The 22,103-nt window shown below is 47.3% G+C and overlaps 1 protein-coding gene across 2 annotated transcripts in view; it reads left to right on the top strand.

Annotated features, from left to right (window-relative positions):
- DPYD (dihydropyrimidine dehydrogenase) overlaps positions 1-22,103 on the top strand; it is a 319,614-nt gene that overhangs the window by 114,794 nt on the left and 182,717 nt on the right. For both annotated transcript variants that reach the window (XM_045586822.1, XM_036452548.2), the window contains exons 5-8: positions 2,407-2,568; positions 9,631-9,827; positions 16,615-16,696; positions 20,463-20,550. In XM_045586822.1, coding sequence (XP_045442778.1) covers positions 2,407-2,568; positions 9,631-9,827; positions 16,615-16,696; positions 20,463-20,550 — 529 coding nt within the window. The remainder of the gene's footprint in view (positions 1-2,406; positions 2,569-9,630; positions 9,828-16,614; positions 16,697-20,462; positions 20,551-22,103) is intronic.

The following is a 22,103-nucleotide window of genomic DNA, read 5'->3' as shown; positions in this document are numbered from 1 at the left end:
TCATTCTTGCTAATTTTTAAAGATTTCATAGCCTCTGGCAATTTTATTTCGGGGTGAGGCTGGACGGGAGTCGCCAGAGTGTTGAAGAGTCACTGACCGGTTTCATTGGCGGAGATCTGCTGTCCTCAGGCGTGTGGCAGACGCTGGGGCCCATTCCTCGGCCTCCACGAGTCAGGCCTGCGGCTCTGAATCCCCGCTCTGCCGGCTAGATGCTGTGTGATCCTTTGGCGAACTATCTAACCTTTCCACCCAGGTCACCTTGTTTATAAGCTTCACTTCACAACACATTCCTCCGACGTACTCAGAAAACGTGTACTGAAGAACCTTCTCATGTGTCAGACATGTCTTGGTTGCTAAGGAGACACATTGAATATGACAAATGCAGTTAAATCATTGCAAATGCTGTTAAAAGTATGCATTAAAGTCTATTTTTAAATGTGTTATTCCATTGCAGGATGTCAGTTTGATTCTTTTAAAACAGATTTTAGTATTCTGGTTATGTTTTGCATTGCTTCATCTATTTGGTTTGCCTTTTCTTTGCCTGAATTGTCATCAAGATTATTTTAAAGTCTTTTTCTGCTAACTTCCATGTCTGGGTCACCTGGGCTCTGCCTCATTTACCTCGTATTCTCTCAGATCATGAGGCATTTAATTGTCTCTTCTCGTGCCTAAAGTTTTTTTATTGAGCACTGTACAGGAGATGAGTGGGGATAAAGAATAAATAGAAAGGCGTGGCAGAGCTCTGCGAATGTACCAAAGTGTCAATAAATAGTAAAGGTTATTGTTGTTTATCATCATCAGTAGCCTGTAGTCTCTAATTATTTGTATTTATGCTTGAAGTTATTCACAGAAGCCATGTGTGTGGTTTCAAAGACCTTTAAAAGGATTTCAAACAAAGCCAAAGGTAAAATAAATGCATGAGTTTCATATTGTTAAGTACATTCTACAATGTCTTTTTAAAACTGTATTCTTATTGCAGTTCTATATTTACAGAGAAATTGTGAAGATTGCCCAGCGAATTCCCATATGCATCTGCATGCAGTTTCCCTTATTATTAACATTCATATTTTAGCACATTTGTTACAGTTACTGAAACACTATCATTCACTGAGTCTATGATTTCTTCAGTGTTCTTATTTTTATCTAGTCCTCCTTTTCTGATCTAGGATTTTGTCCAGAATAAACTGCACATGGACTTCTCCTTTCTCCTTAGGGTTCTCTTGACTGATAACAGATTTTTCAAATTATCCTTTTTTATTTTTTTATTTTTTTTATGTACTTGCCAGCTTTGAGGATTACTGATCAGGTCTAAATCGCTCTTGGATTAGAGGAAAAATGGCCCCGAAATATTAAACTTATTGCTTTTGTTCTTTATTTAGTAACTAAAGACATAGCTGAACCCTTTTGGGACAGGTTGGGTCCCACAGCTCTGGACACAGTGGTGGGATTGGGAGCCGCTGGTAACAGCCAGGTGTGCAGAGGGGGGAGGGGGAGGCTTGTCAGGTCTGGTCCAGGAGGGCCTGGGTGATGAGTGTGGGCTGCACCTTTGGTTAACAGTGCGATAGAGAGGATGATAATCAGCATGGGGCTCATTTTTTAAATTTTTACAGAAGTTTATTTGAACCATGTGGGGGAACGTAGGAGACGTGGTTGGACAGTTTGTAAGGAGGAACATTCTGAAAAACGGAGCCGCCCTGTTTATCGGAATTTCCCTCTGTACAAACTTGCGAACCAGGCCTCTGAGCGACAAAGGCTTAATACACAATTCCCTGCCGACGTCAGGGAGTGAGAGAAAGAGGCCAGCTGCTTCTAATTCAGTTACATGGAGAATAACCTACGTGTAATTGGGGTTTGTTTGTTTGTTTTTACGTTCTAAGATTTAGGTTTTGCCAGGCCGATGTGGCTCGGTGGTTGAATGTTGACCATATGAACCAGGAAGTCAGGGTTCAATTCCCAGTCAGGGCACAGGCCTTGGTTGCCAGTGTGAGGCGTGCAGGAAGCAGCTGATCAATGTTTCTCCCTCATCATTGATGTTTCTCTCTCCCTATCCCTTCTCTGAAATCATTAAACATATATTTTAAAAAAAGATTTAGGTTTTACACCTCATTTATGACATTAGAAATGAAAATAACTGAGGCCAGGTTATAGCTAGATGCCTTGTAAAGAAAATGACTACCGAACACTTATATTTAAAGTTCAGTTTTCCAAAATTGATGAATGGTTCATTTATCCATTTGCTCTACACCGGATACTCCTAGATGCTGCATCCTCTGATGGGAAGCAGTGTTATTGAAAGCTTTGCATCTTTTATGTCTTGATCTCCAACTCCGTCACCTCTTAGAACAGGCCGTGATTTGAGTGTCGGAGGTACGCTGGCCCAGCATAACTTCCCTTTTACTTTGGCAGAACTATTACGGAGCTGCCAAGATGATTTTCTCCGACAACCCCCTGGGCCTGACCTGTGGAATGGTGTGCCCGACCTCTGACCTGTGTGTGGGCGGCTGCAACCTGTACTCCACGGAGGAGGGGCCCATCAACATCGGGGGCCTGCAGCAGTTCGCTGCGGAGGTGAGTCCGCCTGCCGCCCTTTCCCTCCGCGGGGATGGGAGCGTCCCCGATCATCGCCGGTGCCCTGTTGCTATCGAGGTGGTTCCTGTGATAACACAGCTCAACGGCGTGTGTTTGGTGCCCCAACTGTATTTCCATCCCACAACTTGACTCGGAAAGAAATGAATTTTCATACAACCATATGCCAGATGAATTGCAGCCCCAGAAGGCTAATAAAATTCTTTGACTGGAAGTCGCATACATTAGGTAGGGGATCTGAAAGTGGAATGCATCCAGCAGCGTTACGTCGGGGTGTTTAATGGTGGCCCTGCTAGGAAGGGCAGACCTGCTTACCTGATTCTTTCCCGGGAACTCCCTCGCCTCCCAGCTTGAGGGGACACGCCTGTTCTTCTGCAATGCCGTGTGATGCCAGAGGCCGGGCGTTTCCGCAGACACCTGCAGGCCGTCACCGGCAGCAGATTTGTGACTTACACATTTGAAGTAGGAGACAACGGAAGCATTTCGCATGTGTAGGAGCTTCCTGCAGGAGCCTTTGGCAAAGGACCTGGCCTCCCTGGCGGCTGCTCTCCCGGGTTTCCTGGGAGCCAGCCACCGGCCCGCGCCATGCATCGCCGAGAGGATCAGCTCGAGGCCAGGAAGAGGCTGGCCCTGGGGCCCAGTCTGCTAAAGGCCAAAGTAAATGCCTGTCAGCCCCGTTTCATTAACGACGCCCCTCCCCGCCTCTGTCAACCTCAGCCTCACGCTCTCTCTCCTGGAGGACCCTCCCTAAGACCCCTCCAGCTTAAGTCCCACTCTGCTCTCGGTGATAAATCAGGGTTATCCCCCTGCCTGCTGACAGGTTAATTCCCGGGAAGGGCTCCTGGGGATGAGAAAATAGAAACAATTGGAGGTTGTGAGTCGTTGCAATAAATTCCAGGATTTAATTTCTTTTCTTACTGAGTGCACCGTCGCCCCAGGTGTGCCCGGCCAGAGCGAGGGGGTGGGGGGCAGGAGGCAGGGGGGGAATGGGGCCTCTGCACCCCAAGAGCACCCTTCGCCCGTGGAGAGGGTTCGCTCGCCTTCGCCCCCAGTTTCTCTGGGGACCCACCGGCTCTTCGTTAAACCGGGATGAGCTTTCAAGGGGCAGAAAGCAAAAGGTCACACAATGTGCATATGAACTGACATCGCTTCCCAAACAAAATGAATACTCCTATATTGTCAGGGTTCCTGTGCCCTGGGAGAGGGGAGAGAGAGAGAGAGAGAGAGAGAGAGAGAGAGAGAGAGAGCGCGCATTTCTCTGAGAACTCGCGCTCGGTTTTAATGAGGGTCCCACAGCCCTTTCCAGAGCAGAGTCTGTTTATCTAAAACAGCAGGTTAGGACGGCACTCGGTGCATTTCCAGTTTCCTCTCACTATGTCATTGTAGCTTCAAATAGGTCTGTGAAACCATTAAATAAAAATCTGCCGGGGAAATTATGTGGGAGAGCCTCCGTCCATTCTTTTTAAGTCCATCGCTTAGGGCAAGTTATTCCAGAAGGTTCTGTCTTCTCTGAGTCGAAGGGTGGTCCGCCGAAGTGTGCCCCCTGGCAGCAGTGTGGTGAGGACAGGCAGAGCTCACCGGTGCTGAGTGCTGCGGGAGGGGGGAGGGTACCGGGCAGATGCCAGCTTCCCTCACGGGATTGTGTGAGCGCACCCACGCTGCCTTGTTGGTTGTTGATAAAACAGTGACTGATGTTTGACCTTTCAGGAAATCTAAATCTGTTTTTTTCAACCAAATTAAGTAAAGGTTAGGAGAGCAGACTAAAATAGTGTGATATTTTCAAAATTGTTTTTCCTGTAACTTTTAAGAAGTGATTTTTAAAATATCAACTCTGTAGCCTGCCATTTTTGGTTAAACCCATACCTTACACTTTTCCATTGGAACATGGGCATGAGACTTGGAGGGACTGTGGCTCAGAGATGGCCCGCTGCCTTTTGTGGTGTGTGCGTGCATGTGTGTGTGTGTGCTTGTGTGTGCGCGCGCGTGTGTGTGTGTGTGTGTGTTGTGTGTGTGTGTGCGCGCACAGTCATTTTATTCAGTCCTTTGCTGGCTGCACATCTGCAGTGCCCTTGCTCAGACACACGTGTGTGTGCCTTCAGGACACACAGGCCACGGGCTGGCCCCGCCGCTGAGGGAGGCACTTTGCTCTCAGGCAGTGAAGTCTAACGGTGTGGCTTCTGTAGGATCATCTGGCACCAGTAACACTAACACTGATAATATGGTTTGATTTTCTCATCCATCTCATGGGGATTTTGAAATGTCTCTTCTCAGTTGTAACCCTTGAGATCTCTATGTGAACATGTGTTCGCGTACTTCATTCAATTTGTGAGAAATCATGTATTTATCACATTTAACAGGCCAACTCCATTCTCATCGCCTCTCACGTGAAACTAATGAATTGTTGCAAAAGGAGAATGAAATGAGAATGGATCTTTTTGCTTGTTTTCCTGAAGTTTGAAAAGATAACTCTACGCGGACTGTTAGCTGCATGCTGAATCCATTTTCTCCTGCTGATGTTGCTGAGTTAGGGAGGCAGTGTAGGGAAATTAAAGTTAAAATTCCAGGGCTCTAACATTTGACTTGAAATGTTAAAGTTAAGTCCAGAGGATTGGTATTACAATTGCTGCATCAATTAGGCACTTTTAGAAATACATTAGATTTTGATATCTAAAAGTGGCATTGATTTTTTGCAATAAACATTCTATGAGATTATTTTTTAAATATATTTTATTAATTTCAGAGAGGAAGTATGGAGAGCAAGCCAGAGAGAGAGAAACATCAGTGATGAGAGAGAGTCACTGATTAGCTGCCTTCTGCGTGTCCTACACTGGGGACTGAGCCCACAACCCAGGCATATGCCCTGACCAGGAATCCAGTCATTGACCTCCCAGTTCATAGGTCAATGCTCAACCACTGAGCCACACTGGCTGGGCTATGAGATTATTTTAATACCCATGACATATGCTCTTTGTGTGGCATGACTTGTTAACACTGTACCTTTAGTTTAGTTTTTATACTTTTAGTTAAGCATGGAACTGACACATGAAATTCCACACCCTCAGGGAGCTCACTGAGAAGAGAATTCCTTGGTAGGTGTTGTATTAATTGTATGTCTCAGTGCGTTTTTAATATCACTTCTCACTTGACATGCCCACTCCTTGTCCCAGCATTGTACACTACTTATACACCATTGCAGACTATGTGCGTTTATTTCTATATTTTATTAGTGAACTCGGTTCACATTCATTTAATCAGTACTTAGAATACAGTAAAAACACAGCATTATAGTTTACACAGCCGGGTCTCAGCGACTGCATGGAAGAACGTTTGACAGTTACTTCAGTGCTGCAATAATTAGTTTGACAAATTGGGAGTGAAGAGGAAACATGCCTACTTGTTACTTTGTGACCATTTTACTAGAAAAAAATAATAATACTTGGGCCTTACCTTTTTGGACCAGGGAGGGCACGGACAGCATGCCATGTTTGCCTTGCACAGCATGTTCGGGAGATTATACATAGAACATCTACACTAATGCAGAGTGGAGCATTGCATGTCCTCTCTCCAGGAATGTATTTCTGTGAAACATCCCATCTACCATGGAAAAGTGCAAACAATAAAAACAAACGCGTTATCAAAAAACAAACAAAACCCCTGTCCGCGCGCTGAAACGTGGGCTCGGATGGGCTCCGCCGTCTGTCTTCCTCTGGGATGCTGTTCGAATACAGCGCTCAGACACAGACGCTGGAGAGGACGCTGCTAATGAGGAGCCCAGGGCAGCGGGCGCGAGCCAGTGTGCACCCCAGCGCCCACAGCCCCACGGGTGGGGGTTCCCTGACCCAGACCAGCACTGGCTGGGCGTCGGGGAGGCTCCAGGTTGTGTGAGCTGCTTCTGGACGGCAGGGCCTGAGCCACCTGGAGCTCCTGCAGACGGTAAAGCAGCGGCGGAAACGCCCTCCCCACATGGGCACAGCGTGTGCTCGCATCGGCACTGGACTGCCGGCCCCGCCTGCGTCCACTGGTGCCACTGGTGTTGGAGGCGAGGAGACCTCCGTGCACAGGAAAGGCTCGGCAGGGGACGTGCCAGTGGAGGTGCCCCTTGGAGCCATCAAGGAGGCGGTGTTGGCTTGTTTTTCCGTCTGGACACGAGGACACAGAGGAGGAAGAAAAGCACGGTTAGCGCCTCCTGTTGGCCTGGAGCAGCGGTTCTCGGTGTCCCCCCCCCACAGGCTGAGGACCGCTGGCAGGGTGCCTGAGACCGTCGGAAGACACACATATCTACATGAGGATTCATAACAGAAGCAGAAGGACAGTTGTGAAGTGATGTTGTGGTTGGGGTGAGGAGCTGCAGTGAAGGGTCAGGCATCAGGAAGCGGGGGAGCCGCTGTCCTGGCGGGGCGGGCACGCAGAGCGTGGCGACTGCGATCAGAATCACCTTCTGTGTGCGGAGCAGGAGGCCCCGTGCAATCGGTCACTCCCGCCAGCCTGCACCCTCCAGCCGTGCTCCCATCGGGTGATGTCACAGACGCTCACGGGCCCCGGCAATGCCACAGTCACCTGCGCCAGCTCAGGGGGAGCCGGGTCTCTGGCTGCGGGTGCCAGGGTTCCACCTGGAGACGCAGCCCAGGTGCCTGGGCCCCCGCCCCGGCCTCTGAGCCAGGAAGCGCCTGCAGCGAAACAGGTGTGTACGTGGGCACGGAGGGCTGGTCCTTCTCTCTGTTATGCCTGTCACCGAAACGCGTGTTCCTCTCCTGTTCCTTTCTGACGTCAGAGGATGGCTGCACCTGCAGCCGGGCCAGGGTTTGTGGGCCCAGGCGATGAACTGGCGTTTGGTTTATGAAACGTCACAGAGAAGCCCTCCTCCCGCACAGTGGAGTCAGGGCCTCGGAGGGGCTGGGGCCGGAGTGCGGCTGAAGCTGGTGGAGAAGTTTTCATTCTGCGGTGGGAGCCAGCGCCTGGCTTTGGGTGGCCGGGCTACACGCACCGTTAGGGAGCAGCCTGGCGTGTTTGTGAAGCAGCTGGACCAGCTGACCGGTCAGGTCTTCCAGCTCACGTGTCAGAAGCTAAGGGCATTGGCACGATAGTGAGTGATAACCGGTATTTACCACTAATGCCTCTGACGGGAATGAGAAATAGGACCATTGTTCCATCAATGACACCCCACACTTGTCGATTGCCCCAAATCTGCATTGTCTCTGAATAAAATCTCTCCATTCTGCTGTACACACACACACACACACACACACACACACACACGAGTATTTCTGGGGGGAAGATGAGCATAAAAGGTGTTCGTTAAGCAGTCAGAAGATGGACAGTCTGTCCCCTGGTGAAATGCTCCTCTTGGGATAACATTGCAGGTCATCTCCGTTAGGTGTGATTTGTGTCTCTCCTTTCAGTCTTAGTGCGATGATTAATAGAAAGGAATGATGTCTTGATAGATTTCACTAAATATCTGACATTTTTCTCCGAAAATATTTAGAAATCTATTAAAAACACTCGGTGCTGGCACAATGGCTGATAATCAAAGCATGGGGCTGAATGAGGTGCTAGCTGATTTTCATCACAACATTTTAGCTTGTTTTAAAGTTACTTATGTGTACCTGGACCTTTAAGTTATAAGGATACATTTTGGAGATTTGAGGCAATTGTATTGAAAATGACCCACATTGCATGATTATTAGGATGATTTGCTGTTGGGCATTTTTTTACTCCTGTGGGCACCTTGCAGGTTAGAACGATGGCCTCGCATCGATTGGAGTCTGAGCAACTTAAAAACGTGCCCTTTCCTAAGTCTGCTTCATGAACACGTTGTATAAAGTGATGACACTGCATCCGTCTGAATCCGTGAGAGGCATGGCGCTGAGCGAAGTTTTAAGCTTGTTTGGCTCCCAAGTGTAATGATAAGAGAAATATAATAAGTCCACAATGAAAATTAATAGCTGAAGTCGAAAGGGAGATAGAAGCCATTTGGGCCAGAAATGGGAGGGAAGTATTCCGTGGTGAGCAAAGGACACAGGCCTCTCTGCTGGGCTCTGTGCCACGGCCCCGGGCTGAGGGGCATCTGACCCATCTCGTCGCCTTGTTGGGCCAATACAACGTCTAAGCAAATGCACTGCCGATTTCTATTAGAAACACAGAGGCACCAACCTGTGTGGCTCAGGGTTTTAGCGGTGACCTGTGAACCAGGAGGTCATGGTTCGATTCTCAGTCAGGGCACAGGCCTGAGTTGTAGGCTCCATCCCAGTGTGGGGCGTGCAGGAGGCAGCTGATCAATGATTCTCTCTCATCGTAGATGTTTTTATCTCTCCCTCTCCCTTCCTCTCTGGAATCAATAGAAATGTCTATATATCTATATATCTATATCTATATATCTATATCTATCTATATATCTATATCTATATCTATATCTATATATCTATATATCTATATCTATCTATATATCTATATCTATATATCTATATCTATATCTATATCTATATCTATATCTATATCTATATCTATATCTATATTATATCTATATCTATATCTAAGACTAAGCAACCGTTATAACCAAATGACCGAAACAATTGGAATGACCGATCGACCGGTCACTATGAGAGGGAAGGGGGTGGAGGCTGGGAGTTGCGAGGTGATGTGGCGCCCATGTGGCATTGGCATCGGCATCTGTTCTTCCACGCCCGGCCTGGCCTCTGGGCCTCAGGCTGGGACACGGAACTCGGGGTGGGTGGTGGTGGACACGGCCCCTTTCTCAGGGGGGCCGAGGGCTGGCTCCCTTCTTGGGAACCAGCGGCCAATCTCATGTGCCCCATCCCTGCCCTCAGCCAGCTAACCTCCTGCAGTCCCTCCTGTCTCTGTGTCTCTCCCCGGGGCCAGAAGGCCCTGATGGCTGGCCAGGCCCTGGTACCCCACCCATGCATGAATTCATGCACCGGGCCTCTAGTATTAAATAAAAATACACGTACATTGGGAGCATTAAAACAATGCTTGAAGATGTAAATGTTTGTTTAAAAATAGTAACCACGGCAATTGGTTTCTCCGTAGGTGTTCAAAGCAATGAACATTCCCCAAATCCGGGACCCGTCTCTGCCTCCCCCAGAAGAGATGCCCGAAGCCTACTCGGCAAAGATCGCTCTCTTTGGTGCCGGCCCTGCCAGTATAAGCTGTGCCTCCTTCTTGGCGCGATTAGGCTACTCGGACATCACGATATTTGAAAAACAAGAATACGTCGGCGGTTTAAGGTAAGGCCTACGCTAGAGTCTCCACTCCCCTGGGGTAAACCAGGTAATGAAAATTGTCGGTTCATAATTATAATCGAACTCCAGGCACACAGATGGTCTTTTCAATGTGCTTCTTCCAAACGCTCACATTCTGATTTTGTTACTCAGTTTGAATTTGCAGTTGGCTTTAAGCAATATTTACTTTGACATTCCTCTGTCTCATTCTGTGAATTTAAGAGGAATCTCAGTAAAATATTTTATGAGTAGAGGAGCCAATCACATGCAAACTTGGGTCATCCCTGGGAGTCTGTCCTCCAGTGGAGATATGTCTGAACTCACAGACACTGGAGAAGGGAACCCCACTCCGCAGGCCACAGGCGGTTCGTTTTGTAAGGAGCGGACACATTGTCCTGCTCACAGTTTTCAGTTCAGTCTCTTCCGTTTTGCATTTGATTAAGCTAGCGTCTACTAACGATGTCTCATTTTCCTGTACATCCACGCGGTTGATCTCATAAATGCCATAAATATAAAAAATACTGTTTGATAGTAACCAGTATGATTATTGTGTTATCAAGATTCAGTCACGTGGGCTCTTATTTCCACGAAAAGGAATACATGGAAATGGAAAATGTTCATTTGTGTCAGTGACTTTCAGATATTCCAGCCGAGCCTGGAAATTGGATGGAGTTTTCGTTATTTAAAAGCCGAAGCTCTGGAGCGGAGGGCGATTGCATTTCTGATCATAAGAGGAAAACTTTGTTATAAGTAGGACGTGAATATTGCTTAAAATATTTGGTGTAAATAATGAGAAAGTATTTGGGCAGTAAGTTAATAATGTTACTCAATTTATTGTTATTTTCCCTAAAAATCTCGTCTTGCATCAGAAAATCCTGGATTGTAATATAAAACCATTTTGCATATCTGTTTCTATACTTAGCATTTAAGTTTTGATGGCTACTGAACTATTTTTTAAACAACACATTTTTCATATTTAATAACCACAAAGAATAAATTTAATCAAGCTATGGCTAAATGTGTGCTCATGTTTTTTTATGTTTTATGACACAAAAAACATGTTAGTAAATGTATAAATTTCAATATTGATCAAATAATAATATTCTCAAAAAAAGATAAACTTGCATTAATTATTTGACTGAATCATCATGCAAAAATATTATATGATAGGAAAACTGGTAAAGGTAGGTATGACAAATAAGCTGAAGAAAAATAACCAATTGCCAAGAAATAATTATTTTCTTATATAGTCATTTCACCACTATGAGCTTTAAGGGATTACACATATTTTACAAACTTCTTTATATCCTAGAAAGTAAAAGACCCAATATATTATTTTGCTGGAATGCATTAGACTATCTCTTATAAATGGCATTTTACTGCAGCTTTATTAATTAGGAGAAACACAATGTATTAGCAAGATATGTAAGCATTGTATGTTTTTTTCAATTATACACATCAATGAATACATGAGCTAATTTAAAAAATATGAATGTAACTGTTGTATACCGTAGTAGACTAGGAAAAATCCTTTTGCCCTTAATTGCATTTGCACAAGCCTAAAATGGAACGAGCCCAGTTTGTGAATTATCCTGTGTTGACGATTTTGGTGGATTATCATGGTGGTTCGCACCTTTCTCTCTCTCTGAGCTCGATGCAGGAGAGACAGGTCTACATTGTAGAAATCGACACTAAACTTGTGTTTTCATAGATTTGCTGGGCATTGTAAAGTGGCACAGATTTTCCGGGATTCATGACCAAACATGCTATTTTTAAAGATCCTTTTGGATTTATTTTCTTCCCCTTGCCTTCGCCTCTGCCCGTCGCTGGGGACGGTGTGAGCGCTCAGGGCGGCCCGCACAGGGTCAGCGCCGACGCGGAACAGCCCGCATAGCTGCCGACGCAGCCCGTTCCAACCTTCGTTTATCCTCTCACTTACGGGTGTCTTTCATCCTCGTGTCCCTTCAAAGTGGCTAAAAAGATTCGATTAGCTTCGTATCTGAAATCAATTGCTTAAAGAGGGGATGCCAGGTTCCATCTTCCCTTTTCCTTTTCATCCAAATAGATTCTTTTCTCCCCGGCAAATTGAGATCCCAACTGCCTTGCAGGAAATCACTGCAGCTGGTGAGGGAGACCCAATCCGCACCAGATTGGCCACAGCCAGCTGCTTATTTGTGACGCCGCAGCAAATGGGAGGATAATCAGGAGAGCTGCTTCCCTCCGACGGCGGCTTCTGTTCCCCCCCAGCCCCCCGGGATTGAGTTTAAAAGGGCTGAAGGCCTTGCTGTTGCCATGGCAAAGGGAAAAGTGGTGTCAACAGGCTCTCAGGGTCCATGCACGTGTGCACTTCCGTCAGGGGAATGCCCGTGTGATCAGGACCAAATCCAAGAACCTCCTTCTAGAATCTCCCCTCCCACTTCCGGTCCGAGGAGACGCTTGAGGGGCGATCCTCACACAGCGATTCCTTTCACGAATGTGCTGAGCCCGCGCTCAGTGCTGGCTGCAGAGATGTGGGCCATGAGAGGGGCCCGCATCTAACCTGCTTGCATGCCTCCTTCAGTCCTCAGAGTGTGCCCAGCTGGTGTGGCTCAGTGGTTGAGAGTCAACCTATGAACCAGGAGGAGGTCACGGTTCGATTTCCATTCAGGGTACATGCCTAGGTTGCGGGCTCAATTCACAGTGTGGGGCATGCAGGAGGCAGCCGATCCATGATTCTCTCTCATCGTTGATGCTTCTATCTCTGTCCCTATCTCTGCCGCTCTGAAATCAATTAAATTATTTAAAACAAAGAATTATACTTTCTGCTTGCTCAGGTCTTCTCCCACTCACATGGGTCTGTCCTCCTTCCTTGTCGTCTGCTCTTTGAGAGCAATTTCTTCCCGCAGAACCATTTTTTCCGTTTATACCATACTGAAGGCCAGTGCACAAAATTCCTGCAATGGTAGGGTTCTAAGGACTGGCGGGAGATCAGGCCAATCAGGGCCTTCCAGCTGCCGGCTGGGGCCTCCCTTCCCCGGCTGCTGGTGCTGGCCAGGGCTTCCTTCGTTCCCCACCACCCTCTGGTGGTCAGCGCATGGCATAGCGAGTGATTGGTCTCCCTGTCGAACTCCTGAGGGAACAATCTGCATATTAAACTTTTATATAGATAAATACTTCTGCCGAGATTCCATACAAATCCCTGGTGGGGCTGTGTCAGCCTCACAGTGGATCTGCCTCTGCGTGGAGCCTTCCCTGGCCATGGCTGCTTTACTTGGCTGGAATTCTTTATTCACAGCCCCTTGTTTTCCTTAGCTGTCCCGAATCGGAGGATTTTCATCAGACCATAATTCCCGTTCATTTCATATGACTCTATGCCTTTCAAGACAGGGCATCTGGCCCTCACCGGTTTGGCTCAGTGGATAGGGCATCATCTCAGGCCCCACAATGATATAGTGTCGTTACTTTACAACTACTATTCACAAACACACTTAGAAGAGTGCACATATTTTTAAGTTGCTCAGACTCAAATCGATGACAGTCCATCATTCTAAACCGCAGGCTGCCCACAGGAGTAGAAAAATGCCCAAAAGCAAATAACCCTAACCATCATGCAATTTTGATCAATTTCAACATTATTGCCTCAAATCTCCAAAATGTATTTTTGTATTTTAAAGCACTAAACACAAATAACTAATTTTAAAACAAACTAAAATATTGTGATGAAAATCATCCATCAGGTTGAGGGGTCCCGGGTTCAATTTCAGTCAAGGGCACGTATCTCGGTTGCAGGCTTGACCCCTGGCCTTGGGTCAGGGCACACACGAGAGGCAACCAATCAATGTGTCTCTCTCACATTGATGTTTCTCTCTGTGTGTCTCTCCTCCTCCCACTCTCTCTCTAAAAATCAATGGGAAAATATCCTTGGGTGAGAATTAACAACCACAACAACAATTATAGCAAAATAAGACGGGCTGCCTGTTGATGCCCATGTGCAATCCAGCGTTTGAGAACTTTTGCTTAGCCCTTGGAGGCCCAGGGAGGAAGGAGTACCCTCTAGCCCAGCGGTCAGCAAACTCATCCGTCCACAGAGCCAAAAACCAACAGCACAACGATGGACATTTCTCTGGAGAGCCACATTTTTTAAACGTAAACTTCTTCTAACGCCACTTCTTCAAATTAGACTCGCCCAGGCCGTGGCATTTTGTGAAAGAGCCACACTCAAGGGGCCAAAGAGCCACATGTGGCTTGCGAGCCGGTTTGCCGACCACTGCTCTGGCTCTTAGGTTTCGTGGCTGGGCCTGCGAAGTAACTGAGGCTATCGACACCTGTGCCGGGCATGCAGGTGGGAGGACTCAGTGGTGAGTCCCTCAGGTGGGGGAGGGGTGTCAGGCTTGAGGCTTGTGTAGCTTGTTTAAAAAGAACAGTGAACGAGTGCAGAAGTGACCAGACCAGATGAAAGGGTGTTTGGGGCGCCACCCTGTGGGGAAGTGGCCGGAAGAGGGAAGCTCCTGGGAGAACATGGCCACTGAGGTTTGAGGTGTAGATCCTCTGGGAGCCCCTCGGTGCAGATCCGTGTCAGGCTTGTCTCACTGATGCAGTTTGCCTTCCTGGCTCGGAAAGGGAGACGCACCTGTGTGAATGTATGTCCTGCTGTTAGAGAAGTGGGGGCGGGGTGCTTTCCAGATTGTGTCTCTGCTTCTCACCTGCCTTCAGCCGAAGATAACCCTTATTCAGGCGTCTTCAAACTATGGCCCGCGGGCCACATGCGGCCCGCAGAGGAGTCTGATCCGGCCCGCCAGGTTTTTTGGGCAGTGAGCGCAGCCGAGGTGTTACAGTAGGAATTAGTAGTTCATATAGTCCGGCCCTCCAGCTCTCTGAGGGACCGTGATCTGGCCCCCACTTTAAAAAGTTTGAGGACCCCTGGCCCTTATGTCAACGAGGGGTCTGGGAGTGGAATGTTCTAATAGATATGCAGAGTGTTGGGAGGGCGTGCGAGGGTCCGCATTCACAGGTCAGCGTGAGATTCTTATCCCGGACTGAGACCCAAAGTCCTTCTCACTGGAGTCTTGCATCCTAACTGGCCAGACAGCTCCGTTGTGATGGCCTTGATTGCACACTGTTAGTTCCGTGCATTTTCTGTCGCTCAGAGCACGGTGCCTGGCCTTGCTGATGGTCTGAGGTAGAGAAGTTGATTGAGTAATCGAGTCTGTAAGCCTCAGGAAAAGGCTGCGAGTGCGCCTCAGAAGGCGGCTTTGGGCAGCCTCGGGGGTTCATGCTCAGCACTTACTCACCTTACACTTTCACTCTGTCTGGCCCGGACGTGGCTCTCATTACAGGCACTGCATCCCTTCGTAGTTATCTGTTTCTGGAACTTTCCCCACCAGCAGGAGAGCTTATTGGTAAAATCCACCACCAAATCCCAGTCGCTAACACTGCACCTGGCGCTCTGTACATGCTTGTTAAGTGACAAGATAAATGAATAAGTAAATATTCATGGACACATATAGCCTGTTTCACTGTTGTAAAACACTGAAAACTTAATTTTGCTTAGCTTTTATAATTCCCTAAGTTATTACAGTGTAGAATGATTATGTTTTATAATAGTTTTTCTTGTTGTTGTTGTGGGGTTTTAAGGGCAGACAGAAAGCCAGTACTGACCTTACTTATTTATAACTGTGTCCTTCAGTGATGCTTATTCTTTCAGAGAAGGAGAGGGGTTTGCTACAGAAATGTTCTCTAGGCCGCATGGAACCAATCCTGCATGTCCGAGCGACACAGTAACACAGAGTCACAGGTTCTAACATGAACAAGGTCAATAGCAATTTTCAACCTCTTTCAGCTCAGGGCACACATAAACTCATTTCTGAAATTCTGCAGCACACCAAAAAATACATTGTTTGCTGATCTGACCCCCCAAAAAGTAAAATTTTGATTCATTCATACCAGATAGATATTGTATTGGCTGTTGGCCATTTGTTTATTTGGCAATCTATGGGAAAAGAGGCCATCGCTCCAATTAAGTAGTCAGGCATCACATGTTTTAAACATGCAGCACATATGTTGAAAACAGCTGAGGTAGAGGAATCTTGATAGAATATATATGAATGTACATATATATGTATATTAAACATGATCTATTCTTTCAACTAATTTTTGGTATTTACCATTGCACTTTCTTATGAATTTCTTACATAATTACTAGAGGCCTGATGCATGAATTTTGTGCACGGATAGGGTCTGCAGGCCTGGCTGGCAAGCTGGGCCAATCAGGGCCTTGTGGCTGCCGGCCGGGGCCTTCCTTTGTCCCACACTGCCCTGTGGTGGTCAGTGCACGTCATAGCAAGTGATCGGTCTCTCAGGTGAACTCCTGCAGGGACAATTGCATATTGGGCTTACACACACACACACACACACACACACACACGTATGTATGTATATATGTGTGTGTGTATATATGTGTATATATATTTATAGATATATATATTTTATCTATATATCTTCTATGTGTATATTTATAGATTAATAGAACATAAACTTAATAGTTTTAGAAATGCTTTTTATCAATTGTCTTTTTTTTACTTGTTTTCCATAGTTTACATTTATTTTTCACATCACTTTCTACTCTACCTACTGTAGTCCCTATAATATTTTACCCTGTATGTAAACATGTGGAATGCTCCTCATGTTCTGTGGAATGCAAACACCCTTCGCAGAGATAGTCAGTCCTTTAACGTTGGCCAGAAAGCCATGCTGCATTTTTAAGATGGACGGTTTTTCAACAGGTGCTTCTTTTTCTTCTTCCTCTCCCTTCCAGCACCTCTGAGATCCCTCAGTTCCGGCTGCCCTACGACGTGGTGAACTTTGAGGTGGAGCTGATGAAGGACCTGGGCGTGAAGGTAAAGGAGGGACAGCACAGGCTATTGTTCGGGAAGGGCGTGGGCTCGGCCGCTCTGAGCAGCACAGTCACACGTGGCGGAGCAATTAAAAGCTGCTGCGGCGCGGCAGCAGGCTCTCTCCTCGCTCGGGGCATTTGTCTGTCTGCCTGTCTGAAGGCCACCGGCCTGGAAAAGGGCGATCGATCGCGCTCATCTGGCACGCCCGCGCGTGATTAATTGTCTGTGAGACGCAGACGCCTCAGGCGCCGCAGGGGTTCCGTGTGAGGGTGGAAGGCTTGGTTTCTTAGTCAGGCTTTTGTTTTGTTTTTCTCTCTTCATGCAACTTCCCTGCGCGCCAGGCGATCGTGCTTTCTCCACACGACGGGAGACCCGTGGGGAGCAGCTCGGTCTTGCTCATTGTTTTGTGGAATGAATATTGTGGCGTCGCTTTAAAGATGGCCAAAACGTTAACACGTTGGAGGCTTAACACAGAGCGTTAGGAACGCCTTTGTTTTAGCCTTGAGTTACGTACTTTTTAATTTTCTCTGGCTTGAATAATAAAACCATTTCAAATTATCCATTTTTCTTTGAAGAGATCCTTGTGGGCATCCATGTGTTCCTATTACTGTTATGATTGTTTTCCTTGAGTAATGGTAGTTTTGTTTTCCCCTTTACCACTGAGTTGTTTAGGATAATATTTTCCTTTGCTTCTGCATTCTTATAACATTCAAATTTTTATTTTTTTACTTTACATGATCAGCAAGATAGGCAGTTTCTAATTTATCAAGTACACTCTCAAGTGATTTCCCATCAAAAGACCATTTCTAATAAAATAAACTACTTTTTTTCTTGGGAAGAATTAGCCTCTTAGCTGTTATATTGTATTTTGATAACTCCTATGGATGGTATCATAGCAGATCTAATGTGAGATGCTGCAAAACATGTTTATCTTCAGGTGGACGCCATGAAGTCTCTTGTGATGTGTGTGCCAGGCGCTGGCACTCACCTTCCAGACTCCATGCTCTCATGGTTTGTCCTGCATTTCCGAAAGGGTGGGATGGGAACATTTTGTCTCATGGTGTTTATGATATTTTCAATGGCTTTAAATTTTAAAGCTAAAAATGTAAATCTGCATAAAGATCTTGCATTTTTTGAAATATGTTTTAAATGTATATAATTGCCATTTCTCAGAATGGGGTGAGAGAATTCTGTTTTGATTTAACTTAATTTGTAATTGCGAGGCACTCCCTCTGCTTCACGATTTGAGTAAAAATACCTCCAGGTCTCATTCTGGACGAGCTCTCTTCATTGTCTTGTTTTCCATCACCGTTGCCGGAAGCAAGCATTTCCATTACAATAGGTTACTATTGGGAACTCATAAAATCTTATCAATATCTGCTCAGGGAGGAGAGACCCGTGCAGTAATAGTTGACAAAATAATTGGTGTTTCTAAAAACAGCCAAATATTTTAAAAACTCTTCCGGCTGATCTGTCTCAGAGATTCTGGAAATATTTTCTCTTTAGCCAGAGCTCCTATCAGACGTGTGGAGAACATGTGCACTTGACTCCTGTGTGTTTTTATAGTGGCTTCACACAGTTTATTTACAGAGTTCCCCTCCCAAAGCAGTTATAAATCTTAATTCTTCATGATAAATACTACTCTGTTTAAAAAATGTATCCTCTTAGTTGAAGTATTACAGATGTCCCCCTTCCCTCCCCGTTAGCCCCCTCCACCCCCCACCTCCCTCTCCCGGCCTCCACCACACTGTGTCCGTGGCCAGGGCTGTGCACATACGCACCTGCGCTCGCAGGCTGGCTGGTCTCGTTCACCTCCAGCGCTGTTCCCGGTGTGAGCGCCTTCTGTGGTAGTGAAGGAAGGGGTCCTCAGTCCGAAGTGGGAGGAGATGGAGCTTTGCATCAGGCCTTTTATATGCAGCCCGCGTGTTGGATTATTAATAACTTCCGCTGAAAATGAAGTGGAAGAAATTTCATTCAGAATTTGGCATGATGTGTGAGTGCCCAGCCGTGTGTCACTAAAGCCCCCTGAGGAAGCTATAATATAATCCCTAATCCACATCTGTGCATATCAAGATGGCAAACATTACAAACATAAGGGTGCAGGGAACCAACGTGCCCACCGGAGGGTTTCCTGCCGTCCTACCTGTTTAACCTATAATGCCGTATCTCAGAGTGGCAGCCCGCAATGTGTTTTATGTCTGCCATTTTGTTTTATTTTATTTCATTGTTAATCCTCACCTGAGGATATTTTTCCATTGATTTCTAGGGAGAGTGGAAGACAGGGAAAGATAGAAACATCCATGTGAAAGACGCACAGAGATTGGTTGCCTCCTGCACATGCCCCAACCATGGGCCAGGCCAGGGAGGAGACTGCAACCAAGGTGTGTGCCCTTGACTGGGATCGAACCTGGGACCTTTTGGTCTGCAGGCTGATGTTCTATCCACTGAGCCACACCAGCCAGGGCAGGTCTGCCATTTAGAGTTCCATTCCAACACACTGCTGCATGCGCCCACGGGTTATGCATGCATGCATGCAAGTCCTTCGGTTAATCTCTCCCGCCTCCCACCTTCCTTCCTGTGGGGGTGACTTCACTGGACAAGGACGACGTTTGGTGTTCCAGGTGAGGCCTGGCAGAGGCACACACTGGCTCTGTGATCTCCTGGGACCAGCCGTTAGCCAGGCTCCATTCCTGCCTGTCCCGGCAGGTCCCCATCCCCGGCAGACACAGACTGTGTCTGATGTCCTTGAGACGTGATTGTTCCCTCTCCCCGGGGACAGTCCCCTGGGCGGGCGGGCGGCCACAGCTCCCGTGGAGACGGACTGGGTGGTCACTGGTGGTTATGTGCAGGGTCCTTTTCCTCGGACCCGGCCACCTCTGCCTGGGCAGGTTCCAGATCTGAACACTGGCTCCTGTCTGCGAACGGAACACACTGTGTGGCCGTTAATAGGGGTGACGCCCCTCTGCTTCCTGCCTCTCCTCTCCTGCCCTGACAGTGCTCCCTGTCGTGCCCCCCCCCCCCCCCCCCCCGCCTTCTGTAAAAGGTCCTTTTGAAGTCCTGCCACCTCTTGGTCCTCGCCTATCTGACCTGCGCCAGGATGGATCTCGCCGTCCTCTGAGCTCCGTAGACCTGGCTGGTCCCACTGTTTATGTTATATCTGTTTAGTATGTACATTTCTGCACAGATCTTTACTACATGCTGGCAGAATCTGTCTCCTTTGTCATTTCACCATTGGAAGTGCCCGCACATAGTGCTTTGAACATATTAATTAAGCTATGAAAGTTCACCCACTGGGCTTTAAATACACTAGCTTTTATCTTTGTTACTTTTATTAAAAGGCAAAAAAAATGGATTTAGCCCTTAAGTAAAATGTGTTAGTGTTCCACTTCTAACAAGCATATTTCCACACATTTGAATATATAAATTCATGTGTGTGTGTGTGTGTGTGTGTGTGTGTGTGTATCCAGTTCCTATTCTTTTTGATGTTGAAGATCAAGATTTTAGTAATCAGTCCATCATTCAGTGGTTGAGCGTTGACCTATGAACCAGGAGGTCACCAGTTCGATTCCTGGTCAGGTCACAGGCCCGGGTTGCAGGCTTGTCCCCCAATAGGGGGCACGCAGGAGGCAGCTGATCCTTGATTCTCTCTCACCATTGTTTCTCTCTCCCCCTCTCCCTTCCTCTCTGAAATCAATGAAAATACATTTTAAGAAAAGTATCTCGTTAATCAAAATTCACAGGATCATTGTTCCCATCTTGTTTCTTACAGGTAATTTGTGGCAGAAGCCTTTCTGTGGACGACATGACTCTGAGCACTCTGAAAGCAGAGGGGTACAAAGCCGCTTTCGTTGGCATTGGTGAGTAGCTTCCTTTTAGATGTTGTTTTTCGTCATTCTTTAAAATGCGGTGTCCAGAAGAATGCCTTCAGTCATGTCCACGGTCCAGGTTGTGTCTGTTCAGAGCCGAGCAGGCGGAAATGAGTGGAGATTGTTTATAATAAATGAGCTGTCTCTGCATTGGCGAGGCCACGTCCACCTTCCCGTCATCGGCACCGGCCATGGTCACCGGCCATGGTCACTGGCAGCCCCTCGGGAGGAGCATGGTTCCAGGTCCCGCCCAGGAACAGCATTTGGGCGTAGGGAGGGGGCAATGCTCTCTCTCTCAGAAGACAAACAGGTTGAATTGATCATAAAGGACAGAGGTGGCTTGTCTTCCTGCTCTATCCCTTTTTCTTTTAAGATTCCCTGGAGATTGTTCATATCTGGCTGACTTTATAGATGTGTAACCATAGTCTGGAAGCCACATGGCCCATGTGTGGCGGCTGAGGCTGTTATCGGGTCAGACGATCCCACCTTTTGCCGGTCTATCCCCGGGAGGCCTAGTTTTCTAACATTTCTCTGTCCACAGAGAGCACAGCTGGTTCAATGCAGTCTTCCTCTCGTGAGCTTTGTCGTCCTCTCGTGGGTCTGGACTGTGGCTGGTTAGTGGCCACAAATGGCAGACGCCCATCATGGTGCCTTTTGGTCTGTCTGGCTCTTTCTCCGTTCACACACTGACAATATCAGTCTGAAGTGACAGAGCTACACGGGTGCCACAGCTGTTCCTTCTCTTAGCCGATCACACGCTGAGCCCCATTGTAGAGTCGGGGCCTGTCCTCTGTTTAGCCCAGTGGTCAGCAAACTGATGTTCCAGAGCCACAGGCGGCTCTTTGGCCCCTTGAGTGTGGCTCTCCCACAAAATACCACGGCCTGGGCGAGTCTATGTTGAAGAAGTGGCGTTAGAAGAAGTTTAAGTTTAAAAAATGTGGCTCTCAGAAGAAATCTCAATCATTGTGCTGTTGATATTTGGCTCTGCGGATGAATGAGTTTGCCGACCACGGGCCTAATCTTTCCAGAATGAGGTCATCAGGAATGGGTCTCAGCCGCCGCTCAGTTTTCTCATCCGGATGCCAGCCCTCTCTTTCTAGATCATTGCCCCCAAGTCTGAGACCATTTCTGTCCCTCTCTTGGTTTCGATGGAAAATTAAAGAGAGAAAAAGTAAGTTTCACTATTTTCTAGCTTCCGAATGTCTGCAAAGAGCCCCCTTTCTTTCAGAAGCTCGGGTGCCTGTCCTCACTATGTCTGTGCGAACCGTTACTGGCTTACAAAGCCGCCCTGTGGGTCAGGGGCAGGAGGGGGGAGGGGCCTTCATTTCCAAGGTTAGAGGCATGGGAGCGACTGTGGTTTTACCTTCCAACTTGACGGCTGGGTGGAGGGTTCCCCATAAAGAAGACAGGTGTCCGTCAGGTCTGTCCTGCTGGTGTCTGCAGCCTGAGCCCAGTCATTGCTGCTCCTCTCACAGCTCCGCTCAGCAGGGCCCGGCTAGCAGTAAATGGAGACGCAGGCCAGGCACTGGGTCTGAAATATGGGT

Source organism: Pipistrellus kuhlii, unplaced genomic scaffold (genome assembly GCF_014108245.1).
Source record: "Pipistrellus kuhlii isolate mPipKuh1 unplaced genomic scaffold, mPipKuh1.p scaffold_m20_p_24, whole genome shotgun sequence".
In the NCBI taxonomy this organism is placed as follows: Eukaryota; Metazoa; Chordata; class Mammalia; order Chiroptera; family Vespertilionidae; genus Pipistrellus; species Pipistrellus kuhlii.
Note: the sequence above shows the minus strand (reverse complement) of the source record. Positions and strands in the feature narration are given on the sequence as shown.